The sequence below is a fragment of the Balaenoptera physalus genome (genome assembly GCF_965194825.1).
Source record: "Balaenoptera physalus genome assembly, chromosome: 6".
NCBI classification, from domain to species: Eukaryota; Metazoa; Chordata; class Mammalia; order Artiodactyla; family Balaenopteridae; genus Balaenoptera; species Balaenoptera physalus.
The window spans coordinates 119,975,672-119,994,857 of NC_138885.1; the positions used below are offsets into that span (position 1 = coordinate 119,975,672).

At 57.8% G+C, this 19,186-nt stretch overlaps 1 protein-coding gene across 2 annotated transcripts; it reads left to right on the forward strand.

Annotated features, from left to right (window-relative positions):
* Positions 1-4,340: 4,340 nt before the first annotated feature.
* On the forward strand, positions 4,341-16,372 carry WNT10A (Wnt family member 10A). Of its 2 annotated transcripts, none has more exons than XM_082466477.1 (4): positions 4,341-4,956; positions 6,067-6,329; positions 12,373-12,752; positions 15,250-16,372. In XM_082466477.1, the coding sequence occupies exons 1-4, from the start codon at positions 4,844-4,846 to the stop codon at positions 15,745-15,747; spliced, it is 1,254 nt and encodes a 417-aa protein (XP_082322603.1). In that variant the 5' UTR covers positions 4,341-4,843; the 3' UTR covers positions 15,748-16,372. The 2 variants fall into 2 exon arrangements, with proteins under 2 accessions (XP_082322603.1, XP_082322604.1); XM_082466478.1 differs by having other exon boundaries at positions 6,107-6,329.
* The last annotated feature ends 2,814 nt before the right edge of the window (positions 16,373-19,186 follow it).

Consider the following 19,186-nt stretch of genomic DNA (forward strand, 5'->3'; position numbering starts at 1 on the left):
CCTAGCCTGGTTCAGCCCTCAAAGATCACACTGGGGCTCCAGAGTGAAGCCTGTATGGAGAAGGGGTATAAGGCTTCAGTGAGAAGGAATGGGCATCTGGGCTTTCTTCCTTCCTTCCTCCTTCCCTTCCTGCCTTCCTCCCCCTTCCTGCCTTCCTCCCCCTCCTCCCTTCCTCCCTTCCTCCCCCTCCTCCCTTCCTCCCTTCCTTCCCCTTCCTCCCCCTCCTCCCTTCCTCCCTCCCTCCCTCCCTTCCTTCCTTCCTTCCTTCCTTCCTTCCTTCCTTCCTTCCTTCCTTCCTTCCTTCCTTCCTTCCTTCCTTTCTTCTTCCTCCTGGCTCCCTCTAGTCAAATACCTGGGCTTCAGGGAAGTGTCATGGAGAATTTGGACTCAGAGTCTCTTGAACCTTGGCTAACTTACCAAGGTGGGGGGGGAGTGGAACCAGTATTGTGGGCCACATGGTGGAAAAATGAAGCACTGTAAGGATAGGGTTTTTATTCAAAGCTCTGCCTTCACCAGCGCTCCCTGGCTGGGTACAATATTTACTGTTTTTTAAAAGTCTGCTGCACTTCTCTCAGAGGCCACCAGAGGGCGCACAGAGCCCAGCTTCCGTAATAACAGGGTTCACAGATAGGACCTGCAGGACATCTGGGGGAACTCAGAGAGTTGTGGGCAGGAGAGGGTAGGATGGAAAGGAAGTAAGGAGACCCACGGAGAGCTCGGGTCAAGCTGCTAGGGTTCCAGACTGTCTGAGACCTCTGGGCTGACCCAGATTTAGGGCTGGGATGCCTGCCTCTGTCTCTACTGCCAGGTTCCGTGGTGGGCGGGGGGGGCGGGTGGTGGGGTTGGGGGGGTGGTGATATGGGGTGTGTGATGCTGGATATCTTCTTCCATGATGCTAGAGAGGGAAACTGAGGCAGTGGCAGAGACTGACACCACCCCAAGCAGGTTAAAAGGAATTCAGTGGAAGTAGCATGATACAGTGAAAAAAGGCCTAGTTTGCTAGCTTGACCTGGGTCAAGTCAGTTAACCTCTCTGAGCTTCAGTTTCCCCAGAATGAAATGAGGGTTCCTGATAGCACATTGTGAGAGTGCTCGCAGTCTTTAAACTGGCACTCACGTGTTAGCATCCATCTTCTGTGACCAGTAGAGACTGGGAACTCCAGCAAGAGTCTGGGAACTGCCTTCTATGAAAGGTGAGAGTGATGGCCCAGGAGGCACCATTTTAACAATTATCCTAGTCCTCTTTAAGCTCAGAGACGGCTCTGCACTTTTGCACTGCTGCCTGGGATGGGGGCTGGAAGCAGAGCTCAGAAATGCCCCATCACCTCAACCCCCCCTGCTCACCCAGCTGCTCAGCCCCAGGCACAGTCTGAGCCATCGAGGTCCCCCGCTGGCTGAGTGGTGGGGGAATGTGGAACTGGGGAGATGGGGGAAGAGCACAGAGGCACTCCAGATGTGTGCGTGACCACATCAGGAACAGTTGGAACACAGGCAGATGGGTGGGGAGGCCGGGAGGAAGGCCCAGGATCAGCCTGAGGCCGAGGGCTCAGGAAGCATTTCCGCTTCCTTTCAATGACCTAACATATAGGAGTTTGGGAGACTGAAGCTGCCCTTACCTTGCTGAGGGGCCATGGTCCCTGAGGCCTGGACAATAGGACAAAGAGCTCCCTTATCAGTCTGGGGCTCCTTCCCTCTCTTCTTCACGAAGATAACCTTCTCTGGCAGAGCATCAGGACTGAGGCCGGGCTGGGCTTGGCTGGGGCAGTGACGGTCCCACCTGTTCTCACCCTGGCGCCTCCCTAGCCCTCCCTTCCCTACAACCTCCTACAGAACCACCACAGCTGGAACCATTCTCCGCGCTGCCTTTCATCCCTGGTGCTCCCCCCCACCAGTGGCCCCTGTAATTGTGGTCTCAGGCGGTGGCTGCAGGGGCTGGGGCCAGAGCCCAGGGCAGGGCCAGGGCGGGGCCTGGGGGCTGCTGATAGGGGCTTGCCCATGGCATGGGTCCTCTGGCGCTGGGGATCCTGCTGCAGACACTCTTTCTGGGCTTCATCTTCACACATGCCAAGGCCATGTGCCTACATATGCCCTCACCTCCCTGGGCTGAGGTGAAGCACTCCAGACGGGCACTCCCGGACCCTCATGACATCAGGCCAGTACCATGCCTGAGTGCAAGCAAGGCTTGGGTATTGTTTACTTCCTGGAGTTTTCAAAGAAAGGGTCTTCTCCCTCTCCCTTACACTTCTGTATTTCATGAACAGTGGAGGGTAGGGGAGCAAAAAGACCATCCCTCAGCTGATGAAGGCCAGAGGAAAAACAAATCAGCCACTCAGCCAGGTCAGTAGCATTTCCCAGATGTGGTCCTCAAGAAAATCACTTGGGACATTGGTTAGAAATGCAGACCCCTGGGTCTTGCCCCTGGAAAGGCTGAGTCAGCTGCACGGGCCCAGAATCAGAATTTGCCACAATGGCCTACCCTAGGGGATATTTACATACGATGCATCACGTGTGGGAAATGCGGAGCAGTAGATGCAGATTAAGGAGGTCTGCAACCTGAATTATGAACTCATTCCCTTATCACATGGGGCCTGTTCCTAATCCTTTCTGGGCCTCAGTTTCCCCAACAGCCAATGGGAATTTGACTCCCAAATCTGGCTTGTCCCTGCTGGTGCCCTCTGCCACTCTGGGCTCATGCCTCCTTCCCGGGTTAAAACTGGTCCTGCCCTGCCCCTCCCCATACCCTTCCCAAACTCTAGATCCAAGCTGTCCCTGTCCCTGCAGCATGGTGGGGGAGAGTGGGGAGGGGAGGGGGTGGCTGGGGTCAAACAAGGCTCTGGCTGACGCAGACTGCTTCCTGCCCCCCGGCTGTTTTCCTGCTGTCCAGCCAGACTGCTCCCCCCACTGCCCCACCCTCACCCCCAGCAGCCTCAAGCCCTTAATTCCCGACAGCTGCAGTGGCTGCCAGCAGAGATGGGGGAAAGGAGGGGGAGTATGCCGTCAGCCTGCTGTTGCTCAGGCCGCCCCCATCACCTGACAGTCTGGGGACAAGGAAGGCCCCACCCCTCTCCTTCAACTGCCCAGGGATGGACAATCCCAGGAATGGGCCCCTTTTGTCTCAGAGCCCAGAGACTCTGGTAGTTTATCCTTAAACCAGGAGGGGCTCTCTTCAGAGAGAGGGGGCAGTGAGGTTGGGAGGGAGGTGTATGTATAGAGTGGGAGGTTTGTGCCCATTTTACAGAGGAGGATGTCAAGGCCACAGTGGGAGTAGGTTTCACTATCAGGGCCCAGGTTAGAACCAGAAACAGAAGCTGGATCCTCTGTCCCCAACCCTCTGGCTCTCAGGCCCTTACCTGAGTCCAGTAACTCATCCCATATTGAGGTGAGCCCAGTGTTCATCTGGGGTGTGAGGGCAGAAAGGGACCCCAGAGAGGAGTGGGCCTGAGCCAGGAGGCTGGTGTTGGGGAGCTCTCAGAGGACCAAGTACAGCTGGCAGGGCCAAGGTAAGACCTGGAGCATCTGTAGGCAGGGCCCAGGCAAGCAGTACGCAATGCTGGGGCCGCTGCTGCTGTGCTCTCAACTGGGTTTGTTTCCAGCTCTTCCACTAACTTGCTGTGAGAACTTGAGTAAGTCATGACCCTCTCTGAGACTCAGTATTTTCTTGTGAAATAAAAGGGGACATAATAAGATGACCTCAAAACACACTTTTAGGATTAAAAGGCTCTCTAATCCCTCCTCCTAGGGTGTGCCACCCCGGGGTGCTCTGCTCCCAGACAAGCATTCACTGGTGTCCCAGTAATTTTACCTTCATTGGCTCACTGACTACATGAGGTTGGACCTCATTAACCTCATTTCACAGAGGCAGCGGGTGGCTCAGTGTCCAGGAGGCACCTGTTGAAGGTCACACAGCGAACAAGAGCAAGATCCAGAGGCTGCCAAACCCCTTTGCAGGATCCCACACTTGCCTTGGCAGCCAAGCCTGGGAAGTCCCTCCTGAGGTGGGGGAGGCCAGCAGAGGGCCAGCCCTTCCCCCCAGCCCCTGCAGGTGTGTATATTGGGGGGGATGGCTCCCCAGCAGCTGCGGCTCAGCCAGGCGCACACACCTCGCAGTAACACGCACCTTCCCACACAAACCAGCGAGCCGGCTCACTGGCACCGCCCTGTGCCTGATCGCACAGACCCCAACACCTCTCCTCCCCACCACCCTCCCCACCGCCGCTCCCGCCCCGAATCCTGAGCGGACACAGTGGCCTCAGGACGAGTACACGCCTCTACCCGCCCCCCCTCGCCCCGTCGTCATGACGTCACGTGGGGTAGAGCCCTGAGACACACTGCGGGGGGGGGGCGGGGGGGGAGGAAAGGGGAGGCGGCGGAGCTCCCCGAGCCGGGACAGTCACTCACTCACTGGGCGGTGGGGCCGGGCACAGACAGCGCCGCCCCCCCACCCCTCCCGCCTCGCACGCCCTCGGAAGCGCAGGCTAACCGCGCTGCGCTGGGGGGGCTTCCCAGCACCCCAGCCTCTCGTCCCTCGCCCGCAGCACCTCCGGTCCCCCCTTACCCTCGAGAGGCACCGGGAGTTGTTTCAGGGGGCCCTCGGGAAATTCCCCGAACCCCTGTGCCAGGAGGTGCCCGGTGAGTCCGCCCGCACCCCCCCCGAGGGCGGTGCCCGGGGGCGCTGCCCCATGGAGCGGGGAGGCGGGCACCGTCTGCTCCCGGAGCCGTGACCCGAGTTGGAGCTGTGTGTCGAAGCCGCCCCGACCCCCGCGGATCATGCGCCGTCGCCCCTGGCTCGCCGGTCCCACCGGGCTGTGAGCCCCCCATTCCTGGCCCATCACGGCCCGCGCGCGATGGGCAGCACCCACCCTTGCCCCTGGCTGCGGCTCCGACCTCGGCCCCAGCCGCGGCCCGCGCTCTGCGCGCTCCTCTTCTTCCTACTGCTGCTGGCTGCCGCCTTGCCCAGGTGAGCCCTCACCTTATGCCCCGCCCTCCTGGAGAGCTGGGACCCTCAGCCACAGGGGCCTCTGAGCTCCTGCTGGGGCAGGGGACCCTGGAAGGAGGGAGGGACGGTGTCGCGGGAAAGCGCTGGTGACCAATGAAAGAGTACTCTCACAGGAGGGGGTTGAACTGGTGACAGAATAAGTGCAGTCCAGGGAGACAGGGCAGTGCCCAGGAGAGTGATGGCTGCTAGAAGGGGAGGTGTGTGTTTAGGGGGAAGCAAGTGCCAACCTGGAGTTCCTGCTGTGCTGGGGGAATGCACCCCCCACCCCAGGAGTAAAACTCAAACTGCCCTGCTCCACCTTGCAAATCGCCCCCAAGAGGGGCAGGGGTTGGGGGCCAAATGAGGGTAGCCCAGGTGGGGTCAGTGAGAGATTGCAGCTAGAAGGGTTCTCAGTGTGTGTGTGTGTGTGTGTTGAGAGATTGCAGCTAGAAGGGTTCTCAGTGTGTGTGTGTGTGTGTGTGTGTGTGTGTGTGTGTGTCTGTTCATCTGTGATCGAGTAAGCCCAGCAAGCTGTGTTGTAGACAGCAGTCTGTGTGTGCACATGTGTGTGAATGCGAGGGCTCATGGATCAATGTATGTTAAGATGAACATGTGTGTGTACTTGTGAGTGTCTGTGTGTATGTGTATAACTATGTCTGATGAAGTGTGCATGTGTGTAAGTGTTCTGGCGTCTGTGTGTCCACCTCATTGTGTGCAGAAGTGTGCCTGCATGAATGTGACTGACTGAAACATGCCGTTTGGGAGTGGTCTCCCGGAGAACACTGCATATGAGAGCATCTATGCCTGGGGATGTACTTATGAAATACTGTGTGCGCAGGCATACCGGATGTGTGTGCATTTGCACGTAATCTGTGTGGGTGTGCAGCTGGGTGGGTTGTGTTGGAGGGGACGTTGGTGAGAAGGTCGAGGAAAAGAGAATGTTTAGGGGTATACTGATGGGCTCAACCTTCAAAAGCAGGGGTGGGAACAGAGGAATTATGGCCTTTGGGACAGAGTGTGTATAGTTAGATGGGGCCCTCCTAGCCCCTGAAAACACTCACCCACCCCCACCCCCACCCCACATGCCTGCAGGTCTTCACCCAATGATATTCTGGGCCTCCGCCTCCCCCAGGAGCCCGTGCTCAACGCCAACACAGTGTGCCTGACATTGCCAGGCCTAAGCAAGCGGCAGATGGAGGTGTGTGTGCGCCACCCTGACGTGGCCGCCTCAGCCATCCAGGGCATCCAGATCGCCATCCATGAGTGCCAGCACCAGTTCCGGGACCAGCGCTGGAACTGCTCTAGTCTTGAGACTCGAAACAAGATCCCCTATGAGAGTCCCATCTTCAGCAGAGGTAGCTGCCCTTCACCCTTGACCTTCTGCCCATCCCACTCAGCACTTCCACTCCAGAACCTATCTGCCAGCCATTCCCTAACCCACTCCCTCAAGCTGGCAACCACCCCAGGTGCCCATCTGCCAGCTGTGCTGCTCTCTTGCCTCTTTCTGCTCTGGGAAAGTCCATGAGGGTCAGACAAATGGGGTAGATGTGGCTCCAGGCTGGGCTGTGTGGGATGAGGGCAGCAGGTTTCATGCCTGAGAATTGAACTCTGGGGTTATCCTGCCCTGAGACTGACACTGCATATCTCAGGCCCAGGAAATATCCATATCTGTTGCCTGCGTCAATTTACCCTCTACCTAGTAAACACCATGTAGGATGGAAGCCTGTGATAAAGTACCCAGAATCAACATGAAGAGGGGTCAGGGACTTTTGCCAAATGGTGTAGTTGAGGGAAGCCTGGGCAGGTAAAACTGTACTTCTGCAGAAGCTCTTCCTGGCGGGGTTACACCACCAGCCTCTGTGTCATCCTTGCCACCCCTGAAAATCCTCTCTAAATCAGAGGCACTGGGTGTGTGCCTGCCTCCTGCCCAGCAGGCCTGACGGCCCTGCCAATTCCTCCTCCCCTCACAGCTCAAAGAAGCTGCAGCCCACTATCTGTCCCCCTCCCTGGACTTCTGGGTGACCCAGGGTCTACCCTGACAATCCCTTGAGTGGCTTGGGCTGGAGGTGACAGGAGGTTTTGTCACTCATTTCCACTCACACCCACCTCCTGCCCTGGTATCTTAAGCTTTGACTCAGGTCTTTTGGGAAAGATGGGGGTCCTGCCTCCTGGATGGGCCTAGCTGGGTATCTCTCTCTCCTCCCCTCAGCTGCTTGGGTAGGACAGTGTGGGGACATGGCTCCTTGCAACTTGTGCAATTCTCAGGTGACAGTAGAGGAGGAGGGGTACCCCTGTACCCTGTGGCCTTGGGGCCCAGAGGCTTCTGGGAGAGTCAGACTCTAATGTACCCGAACTTCAGAAAGAACTCAGAGTCAGGGGCCTTTCCCTTTCCACCAGGACCCCTCCTTGCATCCCCGGAGCCCCCAAGTCAGGGGCCACGCCAGCCTCCGCCAGCCCAGCCCCGCCCCGCCCCGCCCCCGGCCGCCCGCCCGCCCCGCCCCCGCGCGCTTTCCCTCCTCCCTCCCCCGCGCGCCCAGGGCGCTGTTTCTCCCCGGCCGAGCCCAGCCCGACGCGTGTGGCGGCATGCAGCCGCGAACTAATCCCCGCGGGCAGCGGCAGACGGCTCCCGGCCCCAGCCGCGCGCCTCTCAAAAAGGGCGCCCCCCTCCCCAGGCCGGCGCTCCCGCCCCTGAGCCCCTGAGCCCCTGAGTCCCTGAGCCCCTCCAGACGTCTGCCCAGAGAGGCTCCCCGCGACCCCCGCCGATCGGCCAGCCCAACTCAGGTCCGGCGGCCCGCCCCGGCCGCCCCCGCTGCCCTCTCGCTCTCGGACACGAAGTGACGGGCCACTGCATCTCTCCTGACCCGGCCGGGCCGGGCCAGCGCTCGCCGCCGCCGCGCGCCCGAGCCCACTCGCTCCCCGAAGTCTGGTTCTCTTTCCAGCGCTCGGGCCCCGAGCTTGCTCCAGGTTCTGCTCACTGGGGGCTCGGGCAGGCACTGAGGTTCTCACCCCTGCCACTTCGGGTGAGGCGAGGCTAGCTCTTCATCCCTCTTCCCAGCCTCGGTGTCCCCTCTTTCCCTCTGGTCCTCCTGTCCCCTCTAGACTCCCAGGAGTCCCTATTGCTTCGCCCGGGTGAGGCCTGTTCAGGCTGGTGGAGGACACGGGGGCTTTGAAGCTTGAGGGCGAGTTCGGAGCGGTGGAACCCCGCGGGGTTGGCGCGGTGCCAGGTGCTCCGGGTTCACCTGCAGTTTAATAAGCGGGAGGTGAGCTGGGGGGACGGGTGTGGGGAGAGGTGAGGTGTGGATGCGGGAGACTTGCCGCGGCTAGCCGGAGCGGGGCGGCGCCCGGCGACGGGAGGGGACGGGACAGTGGCTCCTGGGCTCCCGCAGGGAGGCTGGCATCCTACCTTTGGCCTCGGAACACCTTCCTACCTCTGTGGTTTCTGCCCCCCGCCCCCCCCCCCCAGCATTGCAACACCTCATTTCTACTTATTCCTCGGAGGGGACTCTGGGCTTCTGGAAAGAAATTTCCACTCCCTCCACCTCCCACCTCCAAGGGCCACCATTGCCGTGTCTCCCTCACTCCACACTTGTGGGATCATTTTTTTGGTCCATCTTGGCCCATCACCTCAAGGACTAGCTAAATTTGAATCCCATGGGACCCATCTTGGTGGTAACCAGCCCCTGGACTGGATCCTTCCCCCAGTCTCCCTTATTTTCAAGCCATAGATTGTCCATTATGGGGTCAGGTGACCCCAGTTTCCCCCACGTGGACTATTAGGATGCCCACCCCCCTTCTGACCCAAGCTGCCAATGGGGTTCTCTTAAAGGTGCACTCTGCCATGTTTAAAATTCAGAGACTGCTAAAAGGAGGTGGTCCCCCAGGTCTTCCATCTGAATGCTGTTACTGTCATCTAATTGTCCTGACACCTTCCCTGAGATGGGTTGGGCTGAAGGGAAGGAGTTCTGATGTAAGAGGGAGAGGGAAGGGTTCTTGAGCACCTAGAGTGGGTGCTTGGGAAGCAGGACATACAATAGGGCTTTACCCAACCAAGGAGAGGGATGTGAGGGTGCTGGACCATGGGAGTTGGGGGACAGAGAGAGGGGCCTCTAGGGGGGCTAGAAATAGTCCTAAATAAGCTGTGAGAGAACCCCCAGCCCAGGCGCAGCTATGACCTAAGTACCGAGGGCAGTGGTATCCCCAGCTTTCTGTTCTGAGGATCCACAGGGTTGGTGCCTAGATGGGTGAGATGCTGGACAAACATCAGCTACAGGGGGGCTCTTCATTGTGAGGACTAGAGAACCCCTCTATCTCTTACTCAGGATGCGGGGACCAGAGGGAAATTTGAGGAAGGGGCTACTTTGGGCTGGGCTTGGGCACTGGAGTGAGAGAGGATGAGAGGACCGGGAGAGGTTTGGTGGAGGGGAGTGAGTAGATTCACACAGCGGGTACTGGAGCACTCATGAAGTTTGGGTACTGCCCTCTCTAAGGCCCAGGCCCATTCAGAAGGGATGGAAAGAGGGAGCTTGCGGCTCTGCAGTAAGCCAGGCTCCCAGCCCAGGGGAACCCAGCAATTTGAGAGCCCATCCTCTGCTCTCCAAGGCCCTGGCTCTTTCATCTCCCACCTCCCTTTTACATTTATCCTCGGGGAATCTTTGTTTTATGCCTAGGTCTCCAGGGGTATGTGGTGGTACTCAGATGGGGAGACTGAGGCACAGGCAATTGTATCCCAGGATTACCTAAGGTCCTATTATTCTAGTGGCACCAAATAAATTAGCCAAAACATATTAAGTACTTGCTGTGTGCTTGGCACTGTTCTAAAGCACTTTATCTGTACTTTAGCATCCTCAAACAATCCCCATGCAGTAGGTCCTATCATTATCTTCATTTCCAAATGAAGCTAAGAGAGGTTGGGTAACTTGCCATTAGTCACACAGCTTGTATGTGAGCTGTAGAGCCAGGACTCAAATGCAGGCCAGCTGTCTTTAGAGATTGCCCTCAAACCCCAGCATACTGCCTCCCAAGCTACAAGGCCACCATGATCTCCTACCGTGTGCCCAGAGGTGAACTGGTGCAATGGAGGAGTAATCCAAGAAATGGAACTGATATGCGCACGCACACGCACACAACACACACACAAACACCTACCCGTGTTTGTGCAAACATGTGGCTACATTCAGTGTCACCCCTAAGTGTTCCCACATGCACACAACCCTCTCTCTCTCCCCAGCCCAGGCACACGAGCACGCACAGATTATTTGTGCACAGATTATTTGCACGGAGGGAATGGAGACCAGACCTCTCCCCTCTCCTTCCTCTTTGACTTGAATGGGCAGGGCTCAAGCTTCTCAAACCCCTCCTAGTTCCCACTGACTCCTGAATCCTCTCTCTTCCACACTTCCCTGCCCTCCAAACCTCCTCCCCCAGCCCCTTCCTGGCCGTTGGCTTCGTCCTGTAGCAGCAGCTGACTCCACTTAGATGCTGGCAGTCCCTGTCCCAGATCAAAGGCAGGGCGGCTAATTGTGCGTCTTAACGAGCCCCCCACCCCCAGTGCTCCGGGCAGCCCAGCTGGCCAAGGCCCCTCCCCTCTCCCTCTCCAGCTGGCCAGATGGCACAGTGCCTGCATCTGCCCCAGACAGTCGGGGCCAGGACAGAAACTGGGGCCCTGAATAGGAGCTGGGGGCAGACCCAATGGGCTGGACTTCTCTGAGGCCTAAATGCTTGGATCAGAGGGTGACCACACAAGCCCTGCCCAGTCACTCCTTCAGTGGCTGTGACAGCTGCCAGAGGCCATTGGGATGGTGTCTTTAGCTGCCTGGGGTAGGTAGGGGTGTTCTCTGTAGGCTGCGGGCTTTCTCCAGATTCCTCTAGGCCTGCCCTTGAATGTAACAGAGCCTGGAAAATGGTGTTTGGGTTGGCCCAGCACATTCCCCTGGGCCAGCATCTTGCTCTTTCCTGGTGCCATGCATAGACAGGGCCATAGGACTGGGAAATGGGCTACCTGGGTTTCTTACTCAGCAGCTTGTCTTCCCCAGAGCCAAACATCCTTCAGCAGAAGGTGGCCAGGCCTGCTGGGAGAGCTGGGTCTGTGTCCAGCTCCATAACCCCTGCGACCTCGGGCATCTCTCCTGGTTGGCTCTCTGGGATCAGTGAGGCCCCCAAGTCCTCCCAGTCTTTGAAACTGATGTAGAAGGACCCAGTTTTTGTTTTGTTTTTTTTCTGAATCTCTGACCTCTACCAAGCCATCAGCCTCCAGCTGGGTTCTGGGCTTCCCCCACAGGTGTCTATGGCACAGGTGGATTCTCCTCCTAGTGTGGGAGCTGTTATTGCCCTTAGTTTCTCCCACTGCTTGAACTCTCTCAGGTTCAGAGGCTGGTCAGTGACCGGTACCAGAACCTGCCCCTCGCCGGTCCTTTCTCAGATGCAGAATAAGGAAGAAGCAGCTTGCAGGTCCCAGAGCCCAACCCTCCTCTGCAAGTAGGCCTCCCCCTGCCACAGGCCCAGGGGATGGCTCAGGCTTGGGAACGCCAAGGAGGAAAGCAGTGTAGACAAGTCCTGGACTCCTGAGAGTGGCTCATCAGGGAGTCTTTGCAGCCCTGAGCATCTCAGGAAGGCATCTACCTTAGCTAACGGTTCCTTCTCAGTGTTCAACACCACTATATGCTTAACCCTGAGCAGGCGGTGGGCTCACCTCCAGCATCCTTCAAACAACCTCTTCAGCTGACCTCGACCGACCACAAGCAGGTGGCTGGACGATGCCCTTTTCTGAGGAGACTTTCTGGGATGTCCAGACAGGCAAAGGGGAAATTCTGCTGGCTCTTTTGTTCGCCTCTCGCATCTGGCCATCAGATAGTGTTCTTTGCTGGGCCTAAGGGGGTGGCTGCAGGCAGGAAATCTTGGGGCCGGGAACTTTAGGAGGACACCTTCTCCTCTTACTTACCCTTCTGCCCATTAACATCTCCTGGGGCCCTGAATTCCATCACTGGTAATTTTTTTTTAGGTTAAAATTTGCCTTCTTTCTGCAGGTTTATCTTAAAATTGCAAATATCACATGAGAGGTAGTAGCTTAAGTCCCTGATGGTTAAAAAAAAAAAATTAATGTTTACTAGATACTTTCTGTCCAACAGGAGAGATGTAGTCACAATTCTGAGCTTGGCTAAGGGTGAAGCAAGGGAAAGGAGTTCAAGACGGAGGGCTGTGGGAGAGACCTCCCCCATTCCACTGTGTGCAGAACTTCCGGTGTGATTTCTGCCCCTCTTTGAATCTATGCCCTTGTACCAGATTTTCCCCCAACACTGGGCCTCTGCTTCCTCTCAGTATGGTGAGAAGGTTGGGCAGGGAGGGCAGAGGGATGGGATGTGGAGGCTCCTCAAAGGCTGTTTCCTGCGTCTCTCTGCGCAGGTTTCCGAGAGAGTGCCTTCGCCTACGCCATCTCGGCAGCTGGCGTGGTGCACGCTGTATCCAACGCCTGTGCCCTGGGCAAGCTGAGGGCATGTGGCTGCGACGCGTCCCGGCGTGGGGACGAGGAGGCCTTCCGTCGGAAGTTGCACCGCCTGCAGCTGGAAGCGCTGCAGCGCGGTAAGGGCCTGAGCCACGGAGTTCCCGAGCACCCTGCCCTGCCTCCTGCCAGCCCAGGCCTGCAGGACTCCTGGGAGTGGGGCGGCTGCAGCCCCGACGTGGGTTTCGGAGAGCGCTTCTCTAAAGACTTTCTGGACTCCCGGGAGCCTCACAGAGACATCCATGCGCGCATGAGGCTCCACAACAACCGAGTGGGGAGGCAGGTGAGAACCCCATCCCTCTGGGCCTGCTCCAGACCCCTCTGCCTAGGGCCCCTCCCCTTCCCCAGGCTTATGTCTCCTCTGGGGACCACACCACTCTCCCTAACTTAGCAACTTTCTCATTGCCCCCTCCTAATTCAGTCATCAGATGTGTTTTGGATAACTACTGTGTGCCAGGCGCTGGACTAGGCCTGGGGAATATGGGGATAAAACAACCCCTGCCCTGGAATAGCTCCCCTTCCGCTGAGCAGCCTGCTTCTCCCATTTCCTGCTGTGAGTAGTGGGGAGAGCTCTGGGCTGCAGTCAGGACCTCAGAGTCTAGGCCCAGCTTTGCCACTCTGTCTCTCCCCCTGTAAAATGAGAAGGTTGAACTGCATCATCCATAAGGCTCCCCAGTACAAATGTTCCATGATTCGGTGCTTTCCTATGCTGGGACCCCCCTCCTCTCCCAGGCTTTCTGTGCAGAATGAGGGATTCCTGCAAAGGGAGATCCCTAGGGGCTACTGTGGTACTGTGTTATGTTGTCCTCCTCCTTTCTCCCCCCACCCCCGAATGTTCATATACCTCAAAGGTCATTTATTTAAGAGAGAGAGAGAAAGAAGAAGAAGAAGGAGAGGGAAAGGGAGAGGAAGAAGAAGAAGAAGAGGAGGAGGAGAGGAAGGAAGGAAGGAAGGAAGGAAGGAAGGAAGGAAGGAAGGAAGGGAGGAGGGAAGGAAGGCAGGGAGAAGGGCGGGAGGGAGGAAAGAAAGAAAGGGGAAGTAATAATATCCTGCATTTAATTTATTGAGTTCTTACTCTGTGTTAGGCACTGTCTGGGGCATTTTACTACATCCTATTTCATCCTTACACCTACCCATGAGGGTTCTATTATTAGCCTCATGTTCAGATATGGAAAGTGAGGCACAGATAGACTAAGAAGCTTGACTAAGGTGATGCAACAAGTGAGAAAGTGGCAGAGGCAGGATTCATCCCCAGGCAGTTGAGCCCTGAGCCCTTCTGTTCTATAGTGTAGTCTACACTAAGTTGCCTCCCTGGCCCTCATGGTGGCTCAGCACCCTCTTTTCCTGGCTATTCCACCCCTGTCCCTTCTCTTGGCTCTGCCCAGCCTGCTCAGGCCTTGTTTCTGGCTTCCCCTCACTCTAGCTGGCACTTTCTCCATCTCACTACCCTTTCTCCTGGCTTCTCAGCCCAGGCCAGTTCACCTTCTTCTTCCACAAAGACTGGAGCTGATTCAGCTCTTCCATCATGACCGAGAGGTGATGTAAACTGAGGCATACCCACCCTCAGGTCACATCCAGCTCCCACCCAGTCCTGTCCTGTCCATGCAGCTCTTTTCCCAAGCTTTGATACTATCCTAGCCCATAACAACAGTGCCTCTCCTCCTTGTTAAACTGGTTAATTAATGGCTGCTGCCTGTGGGAAGCAGATGTTCTGGAGCTGTTGGCCAGGGGAGGCATTGGGCTGTTTTCCACGTGATGCTGACACCACAGGCTGCACATACAAGCTGCAGAGCCCTTTAAGACTTGGAGGAACGGGGTCCCTCTCTTATGGCCCTACTGCCCAGGTTTGGGGGACCCAGATCATTTTTTGGAGTGGGGGGGCAGCAGGGGGAGGAGGATGTGGCCAATTTCCTCTGGGGTCTCTGGTGAGGATAATGTGAAGGGGTTCTTTGGGAGGAGGCTCAGGAGAGCAGGCTGAGAGCTGGGCAGGGGCTGGGTAGGTTGTATTCCTGTACCTAGCTCCCTTGGAGGCCTGGGAACCTCTCTCCACTTTCATTGCCCTGGGGGTCTGGCTCTTTGGGTTCCCTTTGGTTCTGTATTCAGGTAGGGCCTTTGGCCCCTGTTGGTGCTCACTGTTTCCTAGGAGGAATGGTGGCACTCAGCACCGGGCAAAATAAGTGCCAACCAGTAGAATGGGAGAATGGGAGGGAGGCAGGGGGGCAGGGGGAGGAGGTGGAGTCTCCCCAGCCCCTGGCCCCTCTCCTTAGGCTCCCTGAAAAGTGCTGCAGGGCCCAGAGGAGTTAAGGGGCTTTTCAGACTCCCCACAGCCTCCGCTCACTGCCTGGAGTGAGGCCAGAGGCTTTGGGGCTGGGATGTAGTGGGGCCAGCACACCCCTGCTCCTGGTCCTGAGGGTTGGAAGGAGAGGGAATTTCCCTGAGGATCTGGGATCCCCCCTCTGGAAGCAAGAGCCTCCAGCCCCAAGGGCCCCCCTGCAGCTGCTGGGAAAGGCAGGGGGAGAGGAGGGGAAGCAGGAAGGAGGGAATTCCCTCAGGGTCTGGCCGGGTGGGAGGTGGATGCGAGAGCAGCAGAAGAGTAGGCAGAACTCTTCTCCTGACCGCCTGGTTTAGGAGCTGTGCCACCCACCCACCCACTTGGGGCCTCAGCTTTTGCCTCCGTTCAATGGGGGTTGGTTTCCAGAGCCTCTGAGAGTCTCGCGGGCCGGGAGGAGGCCAGTGGGGCTGGCCTCGGGCGTCACCCCTCCCCGTTCCTCCCTCTGCAGGCGGTGATGGAGAACATGCGGCGGAAGTGCAAGTGCCACGGCACGTCAGGCAGCTGCCAGCTCAAGACGTGCTGGCAGGTGACGCCGGAGTTCCGCGCTGTAGGGGCACTGCTACGTAGCCGCTTCCACCGCGCCACGCTCATCCGGCCGCACAACCGCAACGGCGGCCAGCTGGAGCCGGGTCCCGCGGGGCCACCCTCGCCAGCCCCGGACATTCCGGGGTCTCGGCGCCGCGCCGGCACCGCCGACCTGGTCTACTTCGAGAAGTCGCCCGACTTCTGCGAGCGCGAGCCGCGCCTGGACTCGGCGGGCACCGTGGGCCGCCTGTGCAACAAGAGCAGCGCGGGCCCGGACGGCTGCGGCAGCATGTGCTGTGGCCGCGGCCACAACATCCTACGCCAGACGCGCAGCGAGCGCTGTCACTGCCGCTTCCACTGGTGCTGCTTCGTGGTCTGCGAGGAGTGCCGCATCACCGAGTGGGTCAGCGTCTGCAAGTGAGCGGACGGCTCGCCTCCCTGCGCCTGGTCCTCTGCGGCTTGCGATCTTGGCCGGGCAGCGTCACCTTGGTTCCTGGGAGTGGAGGATGGACCACAAAATCTTACAGGAACCTCCCAGCTCTGAGGTCGTCAAGACTGCAATCACGGGACGGTTCAGGCCCGCTCAGACCCCCTGCTCACTTCTGTGGCCTCCAGGACCGGTTTGCCTCCCGGCTCTCTGACCCAAGCTCAGACAGCTCCGTTGGGCTGGCGGTTGCCCCACACTCTAGGGCAGTGTCAGCCAGGCATCCTCTGGGCCTGCCTCCTTTTATCTCTTCACCCCTACCCCTGGAGAGGGAGGGAATGAATGGAAGCTGATGGGGAGGAGGAGGAGGATTAAAAAGAAGGAATGGACATCACTGAGCTGAAGTGATTCTGCAGAGGCCTCAGACACCCTCCCCCACTGGCCTCTGTCCCTCATCGTTCATTTAACAAATATTTATTTTTCACTCTTTGTGACCTGGCACTCTGTGGGGGACGAGAGATGCTGGGGATACAGATGTGAATAAGAGACACAGGACCTGCCCTCTTGGAGTTTACATTCGGGCTGGGGAAGATGGACAATAAACAAGAAAATACACAAACAAGGTCATTTCAGACAATGCTATGTGCCGTGAAGAAAATAAAGCAAAGTGCTGGATGTAGAGTGATTTGTGGGGAGTGGGGCCCCTCTAGATAAAGCTACTGGGTGCGGAAGACCTCATGCTGAGACTGCATGAGGAGGAGAGCCATGCACAAATTGAGGGTAAGGGCTTTTCAGGCAGAGTCCATGTGAATGCAAAAGCTCTGAGGACAGAAAGATCTCAGGAGGAACAGCAAAGAGGCCAGTGTGACTGGAGTGAAGAAATCAAGGGACAGATTAACAGGAGAGGAGCTGCTGGAGGGGGATGGGGGATGGGGAATGGGGAATGGTCACATTAGGCATCCTTCGAGGCCAAGGTAAGGGATTTTATGTAAGAGGAATGGGAACCTTCAGAGGGTCTTAGGCAGGCAAGTGTCATGGTCTGATTCCCACACTGCTTGCTGTCTGGGGAACTGAATGGCAGGGGACAAGTTGACAGCAGGGGGCCAGTTAGGAGACTACAGCCATCTTCCAAACCAGAGATGAGGCCTGGGCTAGATGGAGGCAGTGGGGAAGTTGGCAAGGGGCTGGATCAGGAGCCCTGGATGCCAGAGCTCTAGCTGTCCACCTTGTGCCTGAGCCCTCTGCCACAAGCCAGGACGAGTGTCGGCCAGTAGCACCCGTCGGCAGAGACAGGAGGCACTCTGAGAGGAGTAATCCTGGGCAAGACCCAGCTCAACCCAGCCGGCCCAGCGCCCCGGGGAGCAGGTGGGGCTAGGAGGTGCGGCCTGGAGAAGGGTGGCAGGGGAGGGCCAGGAGACTCGCTGTCTGGATTCTGGTCTCTTGGAGTCCAGGCAGGGGAGGCGGGGTATGTAAGTAAGGCTGGGGGTGGGGGGATATCCTTCCTGGGTCTCTTGTGCCCCCAGATCCCCAGCTCAGGATGCCCCTTGGCAGGTCAGCCAGCCCCCCTTCCATACCCCCATATGAATGCTGCTAAGCTGGCAGCCTGGGTCCAGCATTGCACTCTGCTTGGCTCTCAGATCTGATGTTTTTCTGGACCAGACCCTCAAGGAGGAGGCAGTGGAGAGGGAGGTGGGGTCAAGTTCTTGGGGAAAGAACACTTCATCAACTTCATCCAGGCCTCCTGCTGCTCACAGTTGAGAGTCCTGCTGCCTGCCTCAGTTTACCCCAGAGTGGCACCCTTCTTGATGAACCAACCAAGGATGAAGTATTGTTCCTTTTCCCAGTTGCCAGCCTACCTGCATCCCCATACTTCCCTGGCCCTGACCCATGTCTCCCTACCCCTGGGTAGGGGTGAGAAGGAAAGGAGGTTCTCATGGTGATGCACCCCTGTAGGCCCACCACCTGGGAGATTTGCCCCCACTCGCTTGCCCTCAGCTCCCTTCCCTCCAACTCCTCCTGCATCCCAGCAGCTCTCAGACATGACTAAGGCAGCAGGACATTTCACATGCTCAGTTCTGCTGCCTCTGTAGAGGACAGGGTTTCTCTCCCCATCCCCCTAAAGACAGTACCACAGGCAGGCGGGTGAGAGTCCCCCGGGAGGAGGGGTGGGCAGGAGCAGCCAGACACACCTGCCTCATTCCTTTCCTCTTGTTCACGCAGGAGAAAGCTTTGGGGGCTGGGTTCGCTGCCTCCTCCCTCCCTCCCATTCAGGGTAGGAGGGAAGGGAGGGGCAGTGAAGGCCTGGGGGGGTACTCCCACCCCCTGCCCAGCCCCCAGCCGTGTCCACTACAGCGTTAGCTGTGGCTTCAGCCTCCTCTGCCTTCCAGGCTTTAGGAGGACAGAGTTGGGGGAGGAGAGACTGAAGATGAGAGACACAGGATGAGGGTTGGGATAATGAGGTAGGAGCTGTAACACTGCAGAGTGTGCTGCCTCTAGAGGGAGGGGTGGGCCGTGGAGTGGGACAGGGGACTGGACACCAGGCTGTGGGGGACATATCCCAGTCAAGTCAAATCATGGTGATCTGATACATGCTAGCTTTACCTGTAAAGGGAGAGAGGAAAAGTTGGAGAAGGAACAAATAGGGTGTTGCCCACCCCCATCCTTTCTCTGGGCCTGAAGCTGACTAGAGTCTGGACCAAAGCTGAACCCCACATTTGAAAAGGGGTGTATGGGATTTGGTTGACCCTAAAGGGAGATATGGAGGTGATAAGGGGTGGGAAAATGGGGCCCAAGAGGCACTGGGTCTATGCACTCTGGCTAAGAGTGAGGCAGAAATCAATGTGCTGGTTGGAAATAGGGGAAATGGGCTGAAATTAAGTGGGACGGTGGAAGTAAATAGGAGGAAGAACTTGCCAAGAGCTAGGGGAGGACCAAGGTTCAGATTTGGAAATAAGAAGAGAGGGTGGACCAGACTTCACTCAGAGGGGGAGGAAGCCATCCCCACCCCCAACACCTTTCACCTTGATGGACATTGGGCCAACTCCTTGCAGGAGGAAAAATAGCATGGAGCCTGGATGGTCCCAAAGGGAAGAAGGGAGGGAAGTAAGAGAGAATGAGGTGGTGGATAGATCAGCAGGCAGTGGTGGATTAAGGGTCAGGGAGAGGCAGCCAGACTGGGGTGGGGATCAGAACCCAGGCATCCTGCTTTTTTGTCGCCCAAGGTCCCAGGGTCGGAAAAAAGAGGAAGGGAGAGGCAAAGGTAGAGGCCTCGGCAGCTGTAGGAGGGCCAGGTGGGTGAGAAGCGAGGTCAGAGGCATCCCGGTCCTCCCTCGCCTTCCTCCGAATTAATGCGCCCCCAGCTAGCCCCCGGCAGGGGGCCTTCCACGTTGGAGCTTGGCCAGGCCCTAGTCGCGGCCTCCCTCCTCCCCTCCCACCC

What these genes read in the sequence shown, in the direction of transcription:
- WNT10A (XM_082466477.1), top strand. Translation starts at nt 4,844, where the DNA reads ATGGGCAGCACCCACCCTTGCCCCTGGCTGCGGCTCCGACCTCGGCCC. An exon ending in CTGGCTGCCGCCTTGCCCAG is followed by an intron (nt 4,957 to 6,066) that starts GTGAGCCCTCAC and finishes ACATGCCTGCAG; the next exon opens with GTCTTCACCCAATGATATTC. An exon ending in ACAACCGAGTGGGGAGGCAG is followed by an intron (nt 12,753 to 15,249) that starts GTGAGAACCCCA and finishes CTCCCTCTGCAG; the next exon opens with GCGGTGATGGAGAACATGCG.